At 42.7% G+C, this 25,317-nt stretch overlaps 1 protein-coding gene across 1 annotated transcript in view; it reads left to right on the forward strand.

Moving 5' to 3' along the window:
- Nucleotides 1-1,686: 1,686 nt before the first annotated feature.
- Nucleotides 1,687-25,317, forward strand: part of mbtps2 (membrane-bound transcription factor peptidase, site 2) — a gene marked incomplete in the record, with an annotated part of 64,336 nt that continues 40,705 nt past the window's right edge. The window contains 4 exon segments of the mRNA XM_029755055.1: nucleotides 1,687-1,893; nucleotides 15,892-16,040; nucleotides 16,482-16,620; nucleotides 16,706-16,809. Coding sequence (XP_029610915.1) covers nucleotides 1,819-1,893; nucleotides 15,892-16,040; nucleotides 16,482-16,620; nucleotides 16,706-16,809 — 467 coding nt within the window.

Genomic DNA, 25,317 nt, shown 5'->3' on the forward strand with positions numbered 1-25,317 from the left:
TCCAGAGTACAGGCCTCGGTGTAACGCTCATTCCTTCGACGATTAACACAAATCCGACCATCACCCCTGGTGAGACAAAACTGCGACTCGTCAGTGAAGAGCACTTTTTGCCAGTCCTGTCTGGTCCAGCGACGGTGGGCTTGTGCCCATAGGCGACGTTGTTGCCGGTGATGTCTGGTGAGGACTTTCCTTACAACAGGCCTACAAGCCCTCAGTCCAGCCTCTCTCAGCCTATTGCGGACAGTCTGAGCACTGATGGAGGGATTGTGCGTTCCTGGTGTAACTTGGGCAGTTGTTGTTGCCATCCTGTACCTGTCCCGCAGGTGTGATGAACGGATGTACCGATCCTGTGCAGGTGTTGTTACACGTGGTCTGCCACTGCAAGGACGATCAGCTGTCCGTCCTGTCTCCCTGTAGCGCTGTCTTAGGTGTCTCACAGTACGGACATTGCAATTTATTGCCCTGGTCACATCTGCAGTACTCATGCCTCCTTGCAGCATGCCTAAGGCACATTCACGCAAATGAGCAGGGACCCTGGGCATCTTTCTTTTGGTGTTTTTCAGAGTCAGTAGAAAGTTCTCTTTAGTGTCCTAAGTTTTCATAAATGTGACCTTAATTGCCTACAGTCTGTAAGCTGTTAGTGTCTTAACGACCGTTCCACAAGCATGGGAAACAGTGTTTAAACCCTTTACAATGAAGATCTGTGAAGTTATTTGGATTTTTACGAATTATATTTTCAAGACAGGGTCCTGAAAAAGGGACGTTTTCTTTTTTTGCTGAGTTTATATACAGAGGGTACACTAACCCTAACCCCCCCCCCTTCTAATTTCCTTAATTTTGTCACTAGAGTCAAATACTTTAATTTACTTAATTTTGTCACTACAGTCAAATACTTTCTGTGGCACACATCAGATTCAAATACTTTCTATAGAAGAAACTTCACGTCAGGATAGGCAGCCGAAATGAAGAATTCATGTATGTGTGTTATATTAAACATAGAGGAGAGAGTAAAATGTAGGCAAGCAATAAACTTTTCAGAACAACTACTGGTCGAATAAGACATGGGAGAGATGAATGTTGGCAAATAGATGTATTTATAGACTAATACACCTGAAACAAATAGATGTATTTATAGACTAATACACTTGAAACAAATAGATGTATTTATAGACTAATACACTTGAAACAAATAGATGTATTTATAGACTAATACACTTGAAACAAACAGATGTATTTATAGACTAATATACTTGAAACAAATAGATGTATTTATAGACTAATACACTTGAAACAAATGGCCAAACCGAAAACTGGAGACATTACTATGCCTCCCCCACAATCAAACCGCCATAAAAATCTAATGAAACGCAGCCTAACATGATCATTGACAGCTGCCTTGAAGGACACAAATAAAAAATGCTTTCTGCTACTAAGATCAGTGAAATGTTGGCTAAACTGACAACGGAGTGAAGAGCATAAATTTCAACTAGCAAGCAAGTCGCAGCAATGAAGAACTGAGTGTGTGCGGGGATTCTGGCAGCAGGTTTTCAGCACAACACCGTCATTTACCGGGACGATGATTCTACACTTTACTGTCTGACCTTATCGACTGCTCTGGTTTCCCGGGACGATCCTTTACTGTCTGACTTTATCGACTGCTCTGGCCTTACGTCAGCGTCCCGGAAGTGGCGTCGCACAGTGGTGAAGGTTTCAGTAAACAGTCGGTTAGCAACAATACCGAATCATGAGCTGGTCTCTAACCGTGTAGAGATTGAGTTATATTTCTTCCCGCTGTATGTGTCTGTTCTTTCTCTCGCCATGATTCCCGTGCCGCTCGTCGTGTGTGTTTTGGGTGGCTGGTGTTTCGTCTATCTAACAGACGTGCTTCTGAAGGTAATGTTTTACTGACTATATGCTCGCTAACGTTAGTCATTAGATCCGGTCCGTCGACCAAGTTATCTGCACGACGGACCAGATCTAACGAGTAATGTATTGTTATGTAATTAACCTGCTGTTATATTTTACGTAGACGAGGTAGTTAGCTAACTAACGTTAACTAACTAGTTCACTATTCCGATATGTTTCCATCTGACACAGCAGAATGTGTTTCCTGTAATAGCTAGAAACGAGTTATGGTCACATGGTGATCGATGTACAGAACGATGCATGTACTAGGAGTTGTATACAGTCTGCTCTGTCCAGGCCTGGCAGTGAAGTGTCTAGACCAGGGAGCCAGAGCTGGGTTACACTTTCCCACATCCCTAACAAACACAGCTGATTAAGCTGGGGTAAAAGAAGGCCAGGGGCTAGTTAGGACTCAGAAATGGTGTTGGGGACACTGCTATATAGGGGCTAGTCACACCTGCTGGTGAAAAGAATTTAGAACAGCCAAATAATTATAAATAACGTCGCATATTCCGTAGCACAGGGTAGCCTTTTGTCTTCTACCAAACCAATGGTTGTTCGACAAAACTAAGCATCGGACGTCATTGATCACATATTTCTGATAAAGTGATACAAGCATCAGCACACTGTTTCGAGGCAAACTGCTTAGCAATGTCGATGCATGCCTCGGAGCTTCGGAAACAACCGTAACATTACTGCTGTCCTATCAACCTTTTCATTTGGTGGCACCAGCACATCATTTGGTTGCACCATTTCGTTAGTTTTCCATAATGTGCCTGCATTCCATACAGAACCAGGCTAATAATGTCTAGCCATCTTTTAAATTAGCATGCCCTTGTGTTCATAGTCAAAATAACTGTCATGGTCCAAACACACCAAGACAGACGTGAGAGGGCACGACAACACCTTTTCCCGCTCAGGAGACTGAAAAGATTTGGCATGGGTCCCCAGATCCTCAAAAAGTTCTACAGCTGCACCATCGAGAGCAGGTTGCATCACTGCCTGGTATGGCAACTGCTCGGCATCTGACCGTAAGGCTCTACAGAGGGTAGTGCGTACAGCCCAGTACATCACTGGGGCCAAGCTTCCTGCCGTCCAGGATCTATATACCAGGAAGTGTCAAAGGAAAGCCCCAAAAATTGTCAGAGACTCCAGTCACCCAAGTCATAGGCTGTTTTTCTGCTACCGCGCGGCAAGCGGTACCGGGGCACCAAGTCTTCTACCCCCAAGCCATAAGACTGCTGAACAATTAATGAAATGGCCACCGGGCTATTTACATTGACCCCCCCCCCCCTCATTTGTTTTGTACACTGCTGCTACTCTCTGTTTATTATCTATGCATAGCCACTTCACCCCTACCTACATGTACAAATTACCTCGACTAAACTGAACCCTCGCACATTGACTCGGTACCGGTACCTCCTGTATATAGCCTCGTTATTGTTATGTTATTGTGTTTTTTATAATTTACTTTAGTTTATCTAGTAAATATTTTCTTAACTCTTTCTTGAACTGCACTGTTGGTTAAGGGCCTGTAAGTCAGCATTTCACGGTAAGGTCTACACTTGTTGTATTCGGCGCATGTGACGAAAAAAGTTTGATTTGAATTTTACATTGATTTGGATAGATTTATTGTAGCTGTTAAAGTGCAAAAAGAGACTTAAAATGAAGTACAACACTTATTTATTGCAGATTTCAGTGCCATTTGTAATTTTCTGCTAAATCTTCTAGAGGGCAGAATTAGAAAAATCAATACTTGATACCACAGCAAAAAAAGACTGATTTCCCCAAAATCAAAAAGACTGATTTCCCCAAGTTTTTTTCTTCAGTTCTTTTGATCTCACAATCACTTTATCTTTTATGAATTTTAATTTAAAAATGTTTCCCCCTTTTTATCCCCAATTTCATGATATCCAATGGGTAATTACAGTCCTGTAGGGGCTAGGACGATCGGTGCGTACGGGGGCTAGGACGATCGGTGCGTACGGGGGCTAGGACGATCGGTGTGAATGGCAGAATGATATGGCCTAAAATTCATATCTACATTTTTTTCAAACTTATGGGCGATTCATTGTACATACAGTCGAACTCAGAAGTTTACATACACCTTAGCCAAATACATTTCAACTCAGTTTTTCACAATTCCTGACATTTAATCCTAGTAAAAATTCCCTGTCTTAGGTCAGTTAGGATCACCACTTTATTTTAAGAATGTGAAATGTCAGAATAATAGTAGAGAGAATGATTTATTTCAGATTTTATTTATTTCATCACGTTCCCAGTGGGTCAGAAGTTTACATACACTCAATTAGTATTTGGTAGCATTGCCTTTCAATTGTTTAACTTGGGTCAAACGTTTCGGGTGGCTTTCCACAAGCATCCCACAATAAGTTGGGTGAATTTTGGCCCATTCCACCTGACAGAGCTGGTGTAACTGAGTCAGCTTTGCAGGCCTCCTTGCTCGCACACACTTTTTCAGTTCTGCCCACAAATCTTCTATAGGATTGAGGTCAGTGCTTTGTGATGGCCACTCCAATACCTTGACTTTGTAGTCCTTAAGCCATTTTGCCACAACTTTGGAAGTATGCTTGTGGTCATTGTCCATTTGGAAGACCCACTTGCGATCAAGCTTTAATTTCCTGACTGATGTCTTGAGATGTTGCTTCAATATATGCACATAATTTTCCTCCCTCATGATGCCATCTATTTTGTGAAGTGCACCAGTCCTTCCTGCAGCAAAGCACCCCCACAACATGATGCTGCCACCCCCGTGCTTCATAGTTGGGATGGTGTTCTTCGGCTTGCAAGCCTCCCCCTTTTTCCTCCAAACATAAAAATGGTCATTATGGCCAAACAGTTCTATTTTTGTTTCGTCAGACCAGAGGACATTTCTCCAAAAAGTACGATCTTTGTCCCCATGTGCAGTTGCAAACCGTAGTCTGGCTTTATTATGCCGGTTTTGGAGCAGTTGCTTCTATCTTGCTGAGCGGCCTCTCAGGTTATGTTGATGTAGGACTCGTTTAAAAAAAAATATATATATATATATATTACTAAAAACACAAGGAAGGGGCAACATTAAAGTATTAGAACATGAAGGACAAACAATACAGCATCAAGACACTATCAAACATGTATCAGTCTTTCTGCATCAGAGCCATCCTTATGTGTGAGGGTGCATGATATAAAATATGTCATAGTGTTCTTTTTCATGATCACAATCTAGTGAAACCCGATCCCTCCAAGATCCCCCCACAGTTCCCCAATAGCTGCCCCTCAACCCTCCAAGATCCCCCCACAGTTCCCCAATAGCTGTCCCTCAACCCTCCAAGATCCCCCCACAGTTACCCAATAGCTGCCCCTCAACCCTCCAAGATCCCCTCCACAGTTCCCCAATAGCTGTCCCTCAACTCTCCAAGATCCCCTCCACAGTTCCCCAGTAGCTGTCCCTCAACCCTCCAAGATCCCCCCCACAGTTCCCCAATAGCTGTCCCTCAACCCTCCAGGATCCCCCCCACAGTTCCCCAATAGCTGTCCCTCAACCATTCGAGATCCCTCCCACAGTCCCCCCCCCCCGGAGGAAAATAAAAAATACAATTAATTCCATTCCCCCCCAAGAACCCCCAATGCACCAACAACCAAGAGAATAAACTAAAGAGGAAAAAGGAAAAGACAGAAGAAAATAGCAAACAACAATGCAAAAAAATGTCAACAAAATAATACATTTAAAACAATGGACATCAAGGATAACTGAAATCATAACAGCAATGCCAACTGTATATGTTTGTGTGCATGTCTGGCACTATTACATGTATGTGTGTGTTCTTGTATGTGTTTATTTGAATGAGAGTGTGTGTATATGCATGTGTACAAACTAGAGGTCGACCGATTATGATTTTTCAACGCCCATACCGATTATTGGAGGACCAAAATAGCCGATACCGATTAATCAGACGATTTTTTTTTCGAACATTTTTTCTTTTTTCTTTTCTTTTTTTCTTTTTCTTTTTTATTAATTTAAAAAAAAATGTATTTATTTTATTTTTTAAAAATGTATTTGTAATAATGACAATTACAACAATACTGAATGAACACTTATTTTAACTTAATATAATACATCAATAAAATCAATTTAGCCTCAAATAAATAATGAAACATGTTCAATTTGGTTTAAATAATGCAAAAACAAAGTGTTGGAGAAGAAAGTAAAAGTGCATTATGTGCCATGTAAGAAAGCTAACGATTAAGTTCGTTGCTCAGAACATGAGAACATATGAAAGCTGGTGGTTCCTTTTAACATGAGTCTTCAATATTCCCAGGTAAGATGTTTTAGGTTGTAGTTATTATAGGAATTATAGGACTATTTCTCTCTATACGATTTGTATTTCATATACCTTTGACTATTGGATGTTCTTATAGGCACTTTAGTATTGCCAGTGTAACAGTATAGCTTCCGTCCCTCTCCATGCTCCTACCTGGGCTCAAACCAGGAACACATCGACAACAGCCACCCTCAAAGCAGCGTTACCCATGCAGAGCAAGGGGAAACAACTACTCCAAGTCTCAGTGAGTGACGTTTGAAACACTATTAGCGCGCACCCGGCTAACTAGCAAGCCATTTTACATCGGTTACACCAGCCTAATCTTGGGAGTTGATAGGCTTGAAGTCATCAACAGCGCAATGCATTGCGAAGGGCTGCTGGCAAACGCACGAAAGTGCTATTTTGAATGAACGCTTACGAGCCTGCTGATGCCTACCATCGCTCAGTCAGACTGCTCTATCAAATCATAGACTTAATTATAACATAATAACACACAGAAACACGAGCCTTAGGTCATTAATATGGTCGAATCCGGAAACTATCATTTCGGAAACAAAATGTTTATTCTTTCAGTGAAATACGGAACCGTTCCGTATTTTATCTAACGGGTGGCATCCCTAAGTCTAAATATTCCTGTTAAATTGCACAACCTCCAATGTTGTCATATTTATGTAAAATTCTGGCAAATTAGTTCGCAACGAGCCAGGCGGCCCAAACTGTTGCATATACCCTGATTCTGCGTGCAATAAACGCAAAATGACACAATTTCACCTGGTTAATATTGCCTGCTAACCTGGATTTATTTTAGCTAAATATGCAGGTTTAAAAATATATACTTCTGTGTATTGATTTTAAGAAAGGCATTGATGTTTATGGTTAGGTACAGTCGTGTAACGATTGTGCTTTTTTTCGCAAATGCGCTTTTGTTAAATCATCCCCTGTTTGGCGAAGTCGGCTGTCTTTGTTAGGAAGAAATAGTCTTCACAGTTCGCAACGAGCCAGGCCCAAACTGCTGCATATACCCTGACTCTGTTTGCAAGAGAAGTGACACATTTTCCCTAGTTAAAAGAAATTCATGTTAGCAGGCAATATTAACTAAATATGCAGGTTTAAAAATATTTACTTGTGTATTGATTTTAAGAAAGGCATTGATGTTTATGGTTAGGTACACGTCTGAGCAAAGATAGTCCTTTTTCGCGAATGTGCACCGCATCGATTATATGCAACGCAGGACAGGCTAGATAAACTAGTAATATCATCAACCATGTGTAGTTAACTAGTGATTATGATTGATTGTTTGTTTTTTATAAGATAAGTTTAATGCTAGCTAGCAAGTTACCTTGGCTTCTTACTGCATTCGCGTAACAGGCAGGCTCCTCGTGGAGTGCAACGTAAAGCAGGTGGTTAGAGCGTTGGACTAGTTAACCATAAGGTTGCATCCCCAAGCTGACAAGGCAAAAGTCTGTCGTTCTGCCCCTGAACAAGGCAGTTAACCCACTGTTCCTAGGCCGTCATTGAAAATAAGAATGTGTTCTTAACTGACTTGCCTAGTTAAATAAAGGTCTTAAAAAAAAAAACGGCAAATCGGTGGCCAAAAATACAGATTTCTGATTGTTATGAAAACGTGAAATCGGCCCTAATTAATCGGCCATTCCGATTAATCGGTCGACCTCTAGTACAAACACCTGCACGGCATCAGCCTCAGGCAAACCTGTATTAGTTGTAAAACACTGCCCCTCAGTGTCATTCAAATGTACTTTTATTATGTTTTATTTGGATTTTTTTTTCTCCCTTTATCTTTTGACCATCATTCTCTCTCTCACACAGCAACTCCACTCCCACTTGTCTCCAATTCCACATCCCAACCCTCAGCTTCCCTCAGCCCATCCCATCTATCTCTGCTGGCCACCCACTTCGGGTTTCTACGCAACACATATCTTTCAACTATGCTGTGATGTTTAACGTACAATTTCAATCTATCTAATCAAATAGAATCTACAGATTGCGTGTTGAAGATAAATACTTTTTCTAGGGTCAATTTTAGATCAATGCTATGCATTTTCAGCCATTCCTGAACCTGAGACCAGAAACAGGCTACCTGAGGGCAATACCAAAATAAATGGTCTATTGATTCTGCAGAGCTTCGATGATTTTATGCTCCAAATATTCAACAATTTGTTGGTGGCAAGAATTCTAGATAATAATTTTAGCTGAAAAGCATGAAGTCTTGAATCTTGCGTTGTTTTATATATCAACTCATAGGACTTGTTTTACTGTGGATATAGATACTTTTGTACCCGTTTCCTCCAGCATCTTCACAAGGTCCTTTGCTGCAGTTCTGGGATTGATTTTCCCTTTTCGCACCAAAGTACATTCATCTCTAGGAGACAGAAAGCATCTCCTTCCTGAGAGGTATGACGGTTGCAGGTCCCATGGTATTTATACTTGCGTACTATTGTTTGTTCAGATTAACATGGTACCTTCTTCAGGCGTTTGGAAATTACTCCCAAGGATGAACCAGACTTGTGGAGGTCTACAATTTTCTTTCTGAGGTCTTGGCTGATTTCTTTTGATTTTCCCATGATGTCAAGCAAAGAGGCACTGAGTTTGAAGGTAGGCCTTGAAATACATTCACAGGTACACCTCCAATTGACTCAAATGATGTCAATTAGCCTATCAGAAGCTTCTAAAGCCATGACATCATTTTCTGGAATTTTCCAAGCTGTTTAAAGGCACAGTCAACTTAGTGTATGTAAACTTCTGACCCACTGGAATTGTGATACAGTGAATTATAAGTGAAATAATCTGTCTGTAAACAATTGTTAGAAAAATTACTTGTGTCATGCACAAAGTAGATGTCCTAACCGACTTGCCAAAACTATAGTTTGTTAACAAGAAATTTGTGGACTGGTTGAAAAACGAGTTTTAATGACTCCTACCTTAGTGTATGTAATCTTCTGACTTCAGGTGTATAGTGTGTGTGTGTGTTTTCTCGATATAAGCTTAGTTAAGGTGAAATGCACTGCATTTCAAACGGGGCTTGTGAATTTATACCTAGGCTAAATTCAGTATAAACCTTCCACCAACATAAGAGCCATTGGTCATTTTAATTATTTTATCAAAATAGTTTACCTGTTTTTTTTTGCAATAGACAGACATGAAAGCCATATCAGCAACTATCTATGAAAATTACTTTTTTGTAACAAATTGAACCAGAACTATGCGTATCTACTACTAATGACCAACATCTTGTAGCAGTTATTATTTTTATATATATATATATATATATATATTATCGAAAATTAACCCAGGTCTCATAAACACATCTCCCAAACACAACGTGTTAGTGATTAGCCAGCTAGTCTTTCTATAAGCACATCTCCCAAACACAACGTGTTAGTGATTAGCCAGCTAGTCTTTCTATAAGCACATCTCCCAAACACAACGTGTTAGTGATTAGCCAGCTAGTCTTTCTATAAACACATCTCCCAAACACAACGTGTTAGTGATTAGCCAGCTAGTCCTTCTATAAACACATCTCCCAAACACAACGTGTTAGTGATTAGCCAGCTAGTCTTTCTATAAGCACATCTCCCAAACACAACGTGTTAGTGATTAGCCAGCTAGTCTTTCTATAAACACATCTCCCAAACACAACGTGTTAGTGATTAGCCAGCTAGTCCTTCTATAAACACATCTCCCAAACACAACAGGTTAGTGATTAGCCAGCTAGTCTTTCTATAAACACATCTTCCAAACACAAGCCCACGTGTTAGTGATTAGCCAGCTAGTCTTTCTATAAACACATCTCCCAAACACAACGTGTTAGTGATTAGCCAGCTAGTCTTTCTATAAACACATCTCCCAAACACAAGCCCACGTGTTAGTGATTAGCCAGCTAGTCTTTCTATAAACACATCTCCCAAACACAACGTGTTAGTGATTAGCCAGCTAGTCTTTCTATAAACACATCTCCCAAACACAAGCCCACGTGTTAGTGATTAGCCAGCTAGTCTTTCTATAAACACATCTCCCAAACACAACGTGTTAGTGATTAGCCAGCTAGTCTTTCTATAAAAACATCTCCCAAACACAACGTGTTAGTGATTAGCCAGCTAGTCTTTCTATAAACACATCTCCCAAACACAAGCCCACGTGTTAGTGATTAGCCAGCTAGTCTTTCTATAAACACATCTCCCAAACACAACGTGTTAGTGATTAGCCAGCTAGTCTTTCTATAAACACATCTCCCAAACACAACGTGTTAGTGATTAGCCAGCTAGTCTTTCTATAAACACATCTCCCAAACACAACGTGTTAGTGATTAGCCAGCTAGTCTTTCTATAAACACATCTCCCAAACACAAGCCCACGTGTTAGTGATTAGCCAGCTAGTCTTTCTATAAACACATCTCCCAAACACAACGTGTTAGTGATTAGCCAGCTAGTCTTTCTATAAACACATCTCCCAAACACAAGCCCACGTGTTAGTGATTAGCCAGCTAGTCTTTCTATAAACACATCTCCCAAACACAACGTGTTAGTGATTAGCCAGCTAGTCTTTCTATAAACACGTCTCCCAAACACAACGTGTTAGTGATTAGCCAGCTAGTCTTTCTATAAACACATCTCCCAAACACAAGCCCACGTGTTAGTGATTAGCCAGCTAGTCTTTCTATAAACACATCTCCCAAACACAACGTGTTAGTGATTAGCCAGCTAGTCTTTCTATAAACACATCTCCCAAACACAAGCCCACGTGTTAGTGATTAGCCAGCTATTCTTTCTATAAACACATCTCCCAAACACAACGTGTTAGTGATTAGCCAGCTAGTCTTTCTATAAACACATCTCCCAAACACAACGTGTTAGTGATTAGCCAGCTAGTCTTTCTATAAACACATCTCCCAAACACAAGCCCACGTGTTAGTGATTAGCCAGCTAGTCTTTCTATAAACACATCTCCCAAACACAACGTGTTAGTGATTAGCCAGCTAGTCTTTCTATAAACACATCTCCCAAACACAAGCCCACGTGTTAGTGATTAGCCAGCTAGTCTTTCTATAAACACATCTCCCAAACACAACGTGTTAGTGATTAGCCAGCTAGTCTTTCTATAAACACATCTCCCAAACACAACGTGTTAGTGATTAGCCAGCTTGTCTTTCTATAAACACATCTCCCAAACACAAGCCCACGTGTTAGTGATTAGCCAGCTAGTCTTTCTATAAACACATCTCCCAAACACATCGTGTTAGTGATTAGCCAGCTAGTCTTTCTATAAACACATCTCCCAAACACAACGTGTTAGTGATTAGCCAGCTAGTCTTTCTATAAACACATCTCCCAAACACAAGCCCACGTGTTAGTGGTTAGCCAGCTAGTCTTTCTATAAACACATCTCCCAAACACAACGTGTTAGTGATTAGCCAGCTAGTCTTTCTATAAACACATCTCCCAAACACAACGTGTTAGTGATTAGCCAGCTAGTCTTTCTATAAACACATCTCCCAAACACAAGCCCACGTGTTAGTGATTAGCCAGCTAGTCTTTCTATAAACACATCTCCCAAACACAAGGTGTTAGTGATTAGCCAGCTAGTCTTTCTATAAACACATCTCCCAAACACAAGCCCACGTGTTGGTGATTAGCCAGCTAGTCTTTCTATAAACACATCTCCCAAACACAACGTGTTAGTGATTAGCCAGCTAGTCTTTCTATAAACACATCTCCCAAACACAAGCCCACGTGTTAGTGATTAGCCAGCTAGTCTTTCTATAAACACATCTCCCAAACACAAGCCCACGTGTTAGTGATTAGCCAGCTGTTCTTTCTATAAACACATCTCCCAAACACAACGTGTTAGTGATTAGCCAGCTAGTCTTTCTATAAACACATCTCCCAAACACAAGCCCACGTGTTAGTGATTAGCCAGCTAGTCTTTCTATAAACACATCTCCCAAACACAACGTGTTAGTGATTAGCCAGCTAGTCTTTCTATAAACACATCTCCCAAACACAAGCCCACGTGTTAGTGATTAGCAAGCTAGTCTTTCTATAAACACATCTCCCAAACACAACGTATTAGTGATTAGCCAGCTAGTCTTTCTATAAACACATCTCCCAAACACAACGTGTTAGTGATTAGCCAGCTAGTCTTTGTATAAACACATCTCCCAAACACAAGCCCACGTGTTAGTGATTAGCCAGCTAGTCTTTCTATAAACACATCTCCCAAACACAAGCCCACGTGTTAGTGATTAGCCAGCTAGTCTTTCTATAAACACATCTCCCAAACACAAAGTGTTAGTGATTAGCCAGCTAGTCCTTCTATAAACACATCTCCCAAACACAAACACAACGTGTTAGTGATTAGCCAGCTAGTCTTTCTATAAACACATCTCCCAAACACAACATGTTAGTGATTAGCCAGCTAGTCTTTATATAAACACATCTCCCAAACACAACATGTTAGTGATTAGCCAGCTAGTCTTTATATAAACACATCTCCCAAACACAACATGTTAGTGATTAGCCAGCTAGTCTTTATATAAACACATCTCCCAAACACAACGTGTTAGTGATTAGCCAGCTAGTCTTTCTATAAACACATCTCCCAAACACAACGTGTTAGTGATTAGCCAGCTAGTCTTTCTATAAACACATCTCCCAAACACAACGTGTTAGTGATTAGCCAGCTAGTCTTTCTATAAACACATCTCCCAAACACAAGCCCACGTGTTAGTGATTAGCCAGCTAGTCTTTCTATAAACACATCTCCCAAACACAACGTGTTAGTGATTAGCCAGCTAGTCTTTCTATAAACACATCTCCCAAACACAACATGTTAGTGATTAGCCAGCTAGTCTTTATATAAACACATCTCCCAAACACAACGTGTTAGTGATTAGCCAGCTAGTCTTTATATAAACACATCTCCCAAACACAACGTGTTAGTGATTAGCCAGCTAGTCCTTCTATAAACACATCTCCCAAACACAAGCCCACGTGTTAGTGATTAGCCAGCTAGTCTTTATATAAACACATCTCCCAAACACAAGCCCACGTGTTAGTGATTAGCCAGCTAGTCTTTATATAAACACATCTCCCAAACACAAGCCCACGTGTTAGTGATTAGCCAGCTAGTCTTTCTATTTAAAGTCTAGCCAACTTGGATGTATTTGCTTGATAGAAAGTTAGAACAGTTGAATTATGAACACATCCTTCTGTCCATCTTCAACTGTTTGAACAGCATGCTATCCAGTCCACTTTGTTCAAGTGTTGAAATCAAGTGGCCTACCTTATTTTTCACAATGAGAAGAACTTGCCAACTCCTTATATAATTGTTTCATGCTAATTGCACATTTATAAAACTAGACGGCTGGTAATACAGTCTTTGGGTAAAATCCTTCTAGCGGTACGTGTTACCATAATGCAGCGTTCGACAAACTGAGCATTCATTTTCCATTGTCAATGTTGCTTCTAATAGTGTCTGCTCTGTGTGCGATTTGAGGAGTTGAGATGTAAATAGGGTATCGTTAGGAAGGTTTTCTCCTCTATTACAGTAAAATATTGTTTCGAAGTCCATAAGACTGATTCTGTTGGACCAAACCTAAAATGCAAGTATCGAGTTCAAACCGCTTGTCAGAGTGAATGTGCTCTTATCTTTGTTGTTGAGTGGGAGGGCCTTGGGGTATGGGGGAGGGGCTTGGTGTGTGTAAATGAGAGAGTGCAGAGTCAGAGTAGGAGTGAAGGAGACAGACCAAAAAGACAACATGAGAACAAGCGGACATAAACGCTCATAAGACTCTTTCGTATCGTCCGAGATCTCTAAAGGTTGGAAAGCTGCCGCAGTCATCCCCCTCTTCAAAGGAAGTGACACTCTAGACCCAAACTGTTATAGACCCATATCCATCCTGCCCTGCCTCTCTAAAGTCTTTGAAAGCCAAGTTAATAAACAGATCACTGACCATTTCAAATCCCACCGTACCTTCTCCGCTGTGTAATCCGGTTTCTGAGCTGGTCACGGGTGCACCTCAGCCATGCTCAAGGTCCTAAACGATATCATAACCGCCATCGATAAGAGACAGTACTGTGCAGCTGTATTCATTGGCCTGGCCAAGGCTTTCGACTCTGTCAATCACCGTATTCTTATCGGCAGACTCAACAGCCTTGGTTTCTCAAATGACTGCTTCGCCTGGTTCACCAACTACTTCTCAGACAGAGTTCAGTTTGTCAAATCGGAGGGTCTGTTGTCCAGACCTCTGGCAGTCTCTATGGGTGTGCCACAGGGTTCAATTCTCAGGCCGACTCTTTTCTCTGTATATATTAATGATATCGCTCTTGCTGTGGGTGATTCCCTGATCCACCTCTACGCAGACAACACCATTCTGTATACATCTGGCCCTTCTTTGGACACTGTGTTAACTAACCTCCAAACGAGCTTCAATGCCATACAACTCTCCTTCCGTGGCCTCCAACTGCTCTTAAACGCAAGTAAAACTAAATGCATGCTTTTCAACCGTTCGCTGCCCGCCCGCCCGACTAGCATCACTACCCTGGACGGTTCTGACCTAGAATATGTGGACAGCTATAAATACCTAGGTGTCTGGCTAGACCGTAAACTCTCCTTCCAGACTCATATTAAACATCTCCAATCCAAAATTAAATCTAGAATCGGCTTTTTATTTCGCAACAAAGCCTCCTTCACTCACGCTGCCAAACATACCCTCGTAAAACTGACTATCCTAACGATCCTCGACTTCGGCGATGTCATCTACAAAATAGCTTCCAATACTCTACTCAGCAAATTGGATGTAGTCTATCACAGTGCCATCTGTTTTGTCACCAAAGCCCCATATACTACCCACCACTGCGACCTGTATGCAATCCCACTGCCTCCAGGTAATCTATAAGTCTTTGCTAGGTAAAGGTCCGCCTTATCTCAGCTCACTGGTCACGATAACAGCACCCACCCGTAGCACGCGCTCCAGCAGGTATATCTCACTGGTCATCCCCAAAGCCAACACCTGCTTTGGCCGCCTTTCCTTCCAGTTCTCTGCTGCCAATGACTGGAACGAATTGCAAAAATCGCTGAAGCTGGAGACTTATTTTTCCCTCACTAACTTTAAATATCAGCTATCTGAGCAGCTAACCGGTCACTGCAGCTGTACATAGCCCATCTGTAAATAGCCCACCCAATCTACCTACCTCATCCCCATATTGTCTTTATTGACTTTTCTGCTCTTTAGCACACCAGTATCTCTACTTGCACATCATCATCAGCTCATTTATCACTCCAGTGTTAATCTGCTAAATTGTAATTACTTCGCTACTATGGCCTATTTATTGTCTACCTCATGCCTTTTGCACACACTGTATATAGACTTTCCTTTTTTTCTATTGTGTTATTGACTGTACACTTGTTTATTCCATGTGTAACTCTGTGTTGTTGTTGGTGTCGCACTGCTTTGCTTTATCTTGGCCAGGTCGCAGTTGTAAATGAGAACTTGTTCTCAAGTAGCCTACCTGGTTAAATAAAGGTGAAATAAAAACAAAAAAGAACAAAATCTTAATTCTTGCGATACCGGCATTTGGAATATTGTGTGTAGGGGCTAGGATTATGGCAGAGGTTGTTGTAACACGTTCTCTCTCCTCCTCTCCCTCAGTTGTCAGAGTCATATGGTCATTGTTATGAGATGTGGCTAGGGTCAAAGGGTCTGTCTCTCTCTCCGTTCCACATCCGCTGGCAGACCTCCCTCTTCAACCGACTCTTCTCACGCTGCGCTCGCATCAACCCCCACGCCCTCTACCTCTGGTAAGACCTGACCTCTGACCCTTAACCCCCACGCCCTCTACCAAGACCTGACCTCTAACCCTTAATCCCCATGCCCTCTACCAAGACCTGACCTCTAACCCTTAACCCCCACGCCCTCTACCTCTGGTAAGACCTGACCTCTGACCCTTAACCCCCATGCCCTCTACCAAGACCTGACCTCTGACCCTTAACCCCCACGCCCTCTACCAAGACCTGATCTCTAACCCTTAACCCCCACGCCCTCTACCAAGACCTGACCTCTAACCCTTGACCTCTAACCCTCACACGCTCTACCTATGATAAGACCTGACCTCTGACCCTTAACCCTCATATCCTCGGCCTCTCTGGTAAGACCTGACTTCTAATCCCTGACCCCTAACTCTTAACCCTAATTCCCTCTATCTCTTGTAAGACTTGTGCCCGGTTCCACTGTGTGTGTAGGTTTACCAGTGGTCTAGTGTTTGGGCTGGTGTCAATGTGTGGTTCGGTGGTGCTGCTAATTAGAACCCTGCAGCAGACTGTCCATCAGATGACATCAGACCACCCTCAGGGAGCCAATCAACAGACACTACAGGTGGTGGTACGTACAAAGAACGTGTGTGTGTGTGTGTGTGTGTGTGTGTGTGTGTGTGTGTGTGTGTGTACTGACTGCTGTGTGTGTGCAGGTCCCAGGTATAAACCTGCCAGTCAGTCAGCTGGCCTACTTCTTCTCTGCTCTGCTGGTCAGTGGGGTCATACACGAACTGGGCCATGCCGTGGCAGCAATAAGGTAAGATATATATATATACACACACACATTAACTGGGACCTGCTGTAACTGAACTGAGTCACTAACTGGACCATACTGTAACTGAACTGAGTCACTAACTAGACCATACTGTAACTGAACTGAGTCACTAACTCTGACCATGTTGTAACTGAACTGAGTCACTAACTGGACCATGCTGTAACTGAACTGAGTCACTAACTGGACCATGCTGTAACTGAACTGAGTCACTAACTGGACCATGCTGTAACTGAACTGAGTCACTAACTCTGACCATGCTGTAACTGAACTGAGTCACTAACTCTGACCATGCTGTAACTGAACTGAGTCACTAACTCTGACCATGCTGTAACTGAACTGAGTCACTAACTCTGACCATGCTGTAACTGAACTGAGTCACTAACTCTGACCATGCTGTAACTGAACTGAGTCACTAACTGGACCATACTGTAACTGAACTGAGTCACTAACTAGACCATGCTGTAACTGAACTGAGTCACTAACTGACCATGCTGTAACTGAACTGAGTCACTAACTCTGACCATGCTGTAACTGAACTTAGTCACTAACTGGACCATGCTGTAACTGAACTGAGTCACTAACTCTGACCATGCTGTAACTGAACTGAGTCACTAACTCTGACCATGCTGTAACTGAACTGAGTCACTAACTGCACCATGCTGTAACTGAACTGAGTCACTAACTGGACCATGCTGTAACTGAACTGAGTCGCTAACTCTGACCATGCTGTAACTGAACTGAGTCACTAACTCTGACCATGCTGTAACTGAACTGAGTCACTAACTCTGACCATGCTGTAACTGAACTGAGTCACTAACTCTGACCATGCTGTAACTGAACTGAGTCACTAACTCTGACCATGTTGTAACTGAACTGAGTCACTAACTGGACCATGCTGTAACTGAACTGAGTCACTAACTGGAACATGCTGTAACTGAACTGAGTCACTAACTGGACCATGCTGTAACTGAACTGAGTCACTAACTGGACCATGCTGTAACTGAACTGAGTCATTATCTCTGACCATGTTGTAACTGAACTGAGTCATTATCTCTGACCATGCTGTAACTGAACTGAGTCACTAACTGGACCATGCTGTAACTGATCTGAGTCACTAACTGGACCATGCTGTAACTGAACTGAGTCACTAACTCTGACCATGCTGTAACTGAACTGAGTCACTAACTGGACCATGCTGTAACTGAACTGAGTCATTAACTCTGACCATGCTGTAACTGAACTGAGTCACTAACTCTGACCATGTTGTAACTGAACTGAGTCACTAACTGGACCATGCTGTAACTGAACTGAGTCACTAACTGGACCATGCTGTAACTGAACTGAGTCACTAACTGGACCAAGCTGTGACTGAACTGAGTCACTAACTGGACCATGTTGTGACTGAACTGACTCACTAACTCTGACCATGCTGTAACTGAACTGAGTCACTAACTGGACCATGCTGTAACTGAACTGAGTCACTCACTGGACAATGCTGTAACTGAACTGAGTCACTAACTGGACCATGCTGTAACTGAACTGAGTCACTAACTTGACCATGCTGTAACTGAACTGAGTCACTAACTCTGACCATGCTGTGACTGAACTGAGTCACTAACTGGACCATGTTGTAACTGAACTGAGTCACTAACTGGACCATGCTGTAACTGAACTGGGTCACTAACTGGACCATGCTGTAACTGAACTGAGTCACTAACTGGACCATGCTGTAACTGAACTGAGTCACTAACTCTGACCATGCTGTAACTGAACTGAGTCACTAACTGGACCATGCTGTAACTGAACTGAGTCACTAACTGGACCATGCTGTAACTGAACTGAGTCACTAACTGGACCATGCTGTAACTGAACTGAGTCACTAACTCTGACAATGCTGTAACTGAACTGAGTCACTAACTGGACCATGCTGTAACTGAACTGAGTCACTAACTTGACCATGCTGTAACTGAACTGAGTCACTAACTCTGACCATGCTGTGACTGAACTGAGTCACTAACTGGACCATGCTGTAACTGAACTGAGTCACTAACTGGACCATGCTGTAACTGAACTGGGTCACTAACTGGACCATGCTGTAACTGAACTGAGTCACTAACTGGACCATGCTGTAACTGAACTGAGTCACTAACTCTGACCATGCTGTAACTGAACTGAGTCACTAACTGGACCATGCTGTAACTGAACTGAGTCACTAACTGGACCATGCTGTAACTGAACTGAGTCACTAACTGGACCATGTTGTAACTGAACTGAGTCACTAACTCTGACCATGCTGTAACTGAACTGAGTCACTAACTCTGACCATGTTGTAACTGAACTGAGTCACTAACTGGACCATTTTGTAACTGAACTGAGTCACTAACTGGACCATGCTGTAACTGAACTGAGTCACTAACTGGACCATGCTGTAACTGAACTGAGTCACTAACTGGACCATGCTGTAACTGAACTGAGTCACTAACTGGACCATGCTTTAACTGAACTGAGTCACTAACTCTGACCATGTTGTAACTGAACTGAGTCACTAACTGGACCATGCTGTAACTGAACTGAGTCACTAACTGGACCATGCTGTAACTGAACTGAGTCACTAACTGGACCATGTTGTAACTGAACTGAGTCACTTACTGGACCATGCTGTAACTGAACTGAGTCACTTACTGGACCATGCTGTAACTGAACTGAGTCACTAACTGGACCATGCTGTAACTGAACTGAGTCACTAACTCTGACCATGCTGTAACTGAACTGAGTCACTAACTCTGACCATGCTGTAACTGAACTGAGTCACTAACTCTGACCATGTTGTAACTGAACTGAGTCACTAACTGGACCATGCTGTAACTGAACTGAGTCACTAACTGGACCATGCTGTAACTGAACTGAGTCACTAACTGGACCAAGCTGTGACTGAACTGAGTCACTAACTGGACCATGTTGTGACTGAACTGAGTCACTAACTCTGACCATGCTGTAACTGAACTGAGTCACTAACTGGACCATGCTGTAACTGAACTGAGTCACTAACTGGACAATGCTGTAACTGAACTGAGTCACTAACTCTGACCATGCTGTAACTGAACTGAGTCACTAACTGGATCATGCTGTAACTGAACTGAGTCACTAACTCTGACAATGCTGTAACTGAACTGAGTCACTAACTGGACCATGCTGTAACTGAACTGAGTCACTAACTGGACCATGTTGTAACTGAACTGAGTCACTTACTGGACTATGCTGTAACTGAACTGAGTCACTTACTGGACCATGTTGTAACTGAACTGAGTCACTAACTGGACCATGCTGTAACTGAACTGAGTCACTAACTCTGACCAAGCTGTAACTGAACTGAGTCACTAACTCTGACCATGCTGTAACTGAACTGAGTCACTAACTCTGACCATGTTGTAACTGAACTGAGTCACTAACTGGACCATGCTGTAACTGAACTGAGTCACTAACTGGACCATGCTGTAACTGAACTGAGTCACTAACTGGACCAAGCTGTGACTGAACTGAGTCACTAACTGGACCATGTTGTGACTGAACTGAGTCACTAACTCTGACCATGCTGTAACTGAACTGAGTCACTAACTGGACCATGCTGTAACTGAACTGAGTCACTCACTGGACAATGCTGTAACTGAACTGAGTCACTAACTCTGACCATGCTGTAACTGAACTGAGTCACTAACTGGACCATGCTGTAACTGAACTGAGTCACTAACTGGACCATGCTGTAACTGAACTGAGTCACTAACTGGACCATGCTGTAACTGAACTGGGTCACTAACTGGACCATGCTGTAACTGAACTGAGTCACTAACTGGACCATGCTGTAACTGAACTGAGTCACTAACTCTGACCATGCTGTAACTGAACTGAGTCATTATCTCTGACCATGCTGTAACTGAACTGAGTCATTATCTCTGACCATGCTGTAACTGAACTGAGTCACTCACTGGACCATGCTGTAACTGAACTGAGTCACTAACTGGACCATGCTGTAACTGAACTGGGTCACTAACTGGACCATGCTGTAACTGAACTGAGTCACTAACTGGACCATGCTGTAACTGAACTGAGTCACTAACTCTGACCATGCTGTAACTGAACTGAGTCATTATCTCTGACCATGCTGTAACTGAACTGAGTCATTATCTCTGACCATGCTGTAACTGTACTGAGTCACTAACTGGACCATGCTGTAACTGAACTGAGTCACTAACTTGACCATGCTGTAACTGAACTGAGTCACTAACTCTGACCATGCTGTGACTGAACTGAGTCACTAACTGGACCATGTTGTAACTGAACTGAGTCACTAACTGGACCATGCTGTAACTGAACTGGGTCACTAACTGGACCATGCTGTAACTGAACTGAGTCACTAACTGGACCATGCTGTAACTGAACTGAGTCACTAACTCTGACCATGCTGTAACTGAACTGAGTCACTAACTGGACCATGCTGTAACTGAACTGAGTCACTAACTGGACCATGCTGTAACTGAACTGAGTCACTAACTGGACCATGTTGTAACTGAACTGAGTCACTAACTCTGACCATGCTGTAACTGAACTGAGTCACTAACTCTGACCATGTTGTAACTGAACTGAGTCACTAACTGGACCATTTTGTAACTGAACTGAGTCACTAACTGGACCATGCTGTAACTGAACTGAGTCACTAACTGGACCATGCTGTAACTGAACTGAGTCACTAACTCTGACAATGCTGTAACTGAACTGAGTCACTAACTGGACCATGCTGTAACTGAACTGAGTCACTAACTGGACCATGTTGTAACTGAACTGAGTCACTTACTGGACTATGCTGTAACTGAACTGAGTCACTTACTGGACCATGTTGTAACTGAACTGAGTCACTAACTGGACCAGGCTGTAACTGAACTGAGTCACTAACTCTGACCAAGCTGTAACTGAACTGAGTCACTAACTCTGACCATGCTGTAACTGAACTGAGTCACTAACTCTGACCATGTTGTAACTGAACTGAGTCACTAACTGGACCATGCTGTAACTGAACTGAGTCACTAACTGGACCATGCTGTAACTGAACTGAGTCACTAACTGGACCAGGCTGTAACTGAACTGAGTCACTAACTCTGACCAAGCTGTAACTGAACTGAGTCACTAACTCTGACCATGCTGTAACTGAACTGAGTCACTAACTCTGACCATGCTGTAACTGAACTGAGTCACTAACTGGACCATGCTGTAACTGAACTGAGTCACTAACTCTGACAATGCTGTAACTGAACTGAGTCACTAACTGGACCATGCTGTAACTGAACTGAGTCACTAACTGGACCATGTTGTAACTGAACTGAGACACTTACTGGACTATGCTGTAACTGAACTGAGTCACTAACTGGACCATGCTGTAACTGAACTGGGTCACTAACTGGACCATGCTGTAACTGAACTGAGTCATTATCTCTGACCATGCTGTAACTGAACTGAGTCATTATCTCTGACCATGCTGTAACTGTACTGAGTCACTAACTGGACCATGCTGTAACTGAACTGAGTCACTAACTTGACCATGCTGTAACTGAACTGAGTCACTAACTCTGATCATGCTGTGACTGAACTGAGTCACTAACTGGACCATGTTGTAACTGAACTGAGTCACTAACTGGACCATGCTGTAACTGAACTGGGTCACTAACTGGACCATGCTGTAACTGAACTGAGTCACTAACTGGACCATGCTGTAACTGAACTGAGTCACTAACTCTGACCATGCTGTAACTGAACTGAGTCATTATCTCTGACCATGCTGTAACTGTACTGAGTCACTAACTGGACCATGCTGTAACTGAACTGAGTCACTAACTTGACCATGCTGTAACTGAACTGAGTCACTAACTTGACCATGCTGTGACTGAACTGAGTCACTAACTGGACCATGTTGTAACTGAACTGAGTCACTAACTGGACCATGCTGTAACTGAACTGGGTCACTAACTGGACCATGCTGTAACTGAACTGAGTCACTAACTGGACCATGCTGTAACTGAACTGAGTCACTAACTTGACCATGCTGTAACTGAACTGAGTCACTAACTGGACCATGCTGTAACTGAACTGAGTCACTAACTGGACCATGCTGTAACTGAACTGAGTCACTAACGGACCATGTTGTAACTGAACTGAGTCACTAACTCTGACCATGGTAACTGAACTGAGTCACTAACTCTGACCATGTTGTAACTGAACTGAGTCACTAATGGACCATTTGTAACTGAACTGAGTCACTAACTGGACCATGCTGTAACTGAACTGAGTCACTAACTGGACCATGCTGTAACTGAACTGAGTCACTAACTCTGATCATGCTGTAACTGAACTGAGTCACTAACTGGACCATGCTGGTAACTGAACGTGAGTCACTAACTGGACCATGTTGTAACTGAACTGAGTCACTTACTGGACTATGCTGTAACTGAACTTAGTCACTTACTGGACCATGTTGTAATGAACTGCGTCACTAACTGGACCAGGCTGTAACTGAACTGAGTCACTAACCTGACCCAAGCTGTAACTGAACTGAGTCCCTAACTCTGACCATGCTGTAACTGAAACTGAGTCCTACCTTGACCATGTTGTAACTGAACTGAGTCACTAACTGGGACCATGCTGTAACTGAACTGAGTCCACTAACTGGACCATGCTGTAACTGAACTGAGTCACTAACTGGACCAAGCTGTGACTGAACTGAGTCCACTAACTGGACCATGTTGTGACTGAACTGAGTCACTAACCTCTGACCATGCTGTAACTGAACTGAGTCACTAACTGGACCATGCTGTAACTGAACTGAGTCACTCACTGGACAAATGCTGTAACTGAACTGAGTCACTAACTCTGACCATGCTGTAATGAACTGAGTCACTAACTGGACATGCTGTAACTGAACTGAGTCACTAACTCTGACAATGCTGTAACTGAACTGAGTCACTAACTGACCATGCTGTAACTGAACTGAGTCATAACGGGACATGCTGTAACTGAACTGAGTACCTTAACTGGACTATGCTGTAACTGAACTGAGTCACAACTGGACCATGCTGTAACTGAACTGGGTCACTAACTGGACCATGCTGTAACTGAACTGAGTCATTATCTGACCATGCTGTAACTGAACTGAGTCATTATCTCTGACCATGCTGTGTAACTTACTGAGTCACTAACTGGACCATGCTGTAACTGAACTGAGTCACTAACTTGACCATGCTTAACTGAACTGAGTCACTAACTCTGATCATGCTGTTGAACTGAGTCACTAACTGGACCATGTTGTAACTGAACTGAGTACTAAACTGGACATGCTGTAACTGAACTGGGATCATAACGGACCATGCTGTAACTGAACTGAGTCACTAACTGGACCATGCTGTAACTGACTGAGTCACTAACTCTGACCATGCTGTACTGAACTGAGTCATTATCTCTGACCATGCTGTAACTGAACTGAGTCATTATCTCTGACCATGCTGTAACTGTACTGAGTCACTAACTGGACCATGCTGTAACTGAACTGAGTCACTAACTCTGACCATGCTGTAACTGAACTGAGTCATTATCTCTGACCATGCTGTAACTGAACTGAGTCATAACTGGACCATGCTGTAACTGAACTGAGTCACTAACTGGACCATGCTGTAACTGAACTGAGTCACTAACTGGACCATGCTGTAACTGAACTGAGTCACTAACTGGGACCATGTTGTAACTGAACTGAGTCACTAACTGGACCATGCTGTACTGAACTGGTCACTAACTGGACCATGCTGTAACTGAACTGAGTCACTAACTGGACCATGTTGTAACTGAACTGAGTCACTAACTCTGACCATGCTGTCTGAACTGAGTCACTGGACCGCTGTAACTGAACTGAGTCACTACTGGACCATGCTGTAACTGAACTGAGTCACTAACTGGACCATGTTGTGTAACTGAACTGAGTCACTAACTCTGACCATGCTGTAAACTGAACTGAGTCACTACTGGACCATGCTGTAACTGAACTGAGTCACTACTGGACCATGCTGTAACTGAACTGAGTCACTAACTGGACCATGCTGTAACTGAACTGAGTAAACTCGGACCATGCTGTAACTGAACTGAGTCACTTCTGACCATGCTGTAACTGAACTGAGTCACTAACTGGACCATGCTGTAACTGAACTGAGTCACTAACTGGACCATGCTGTAACTGAACTGAGTCACTAACTGGACCATGCTGTAACTGAACTGAGTCATTACTCTGACCATGTTGTGACTGAACTGAGTCACTAACTGGACCATGTTGTAACTGAACTGAGTCACTAACTGGCCCATGCTGTAAAACTGAACTTCACTAACTGGACCAGCTGTGACTGAACTGAGTCACTACCTGGACCATGTTGTGACTGAACTGAGTCACTAACTTGACCATGC

Source organism: Salmo trutta, chromosome 6, assembly GCF_901001165.1.
Source record: "Salmo trutta chromosome 6, fSalTru1.1, whole genome shotgun sequence".
Lineage (NCBI taxonomy): Eukaryota > Metazoa > Chordata > Actinopteri > Salmoniformes > Salmonidae > Salmo > Salmo trutta.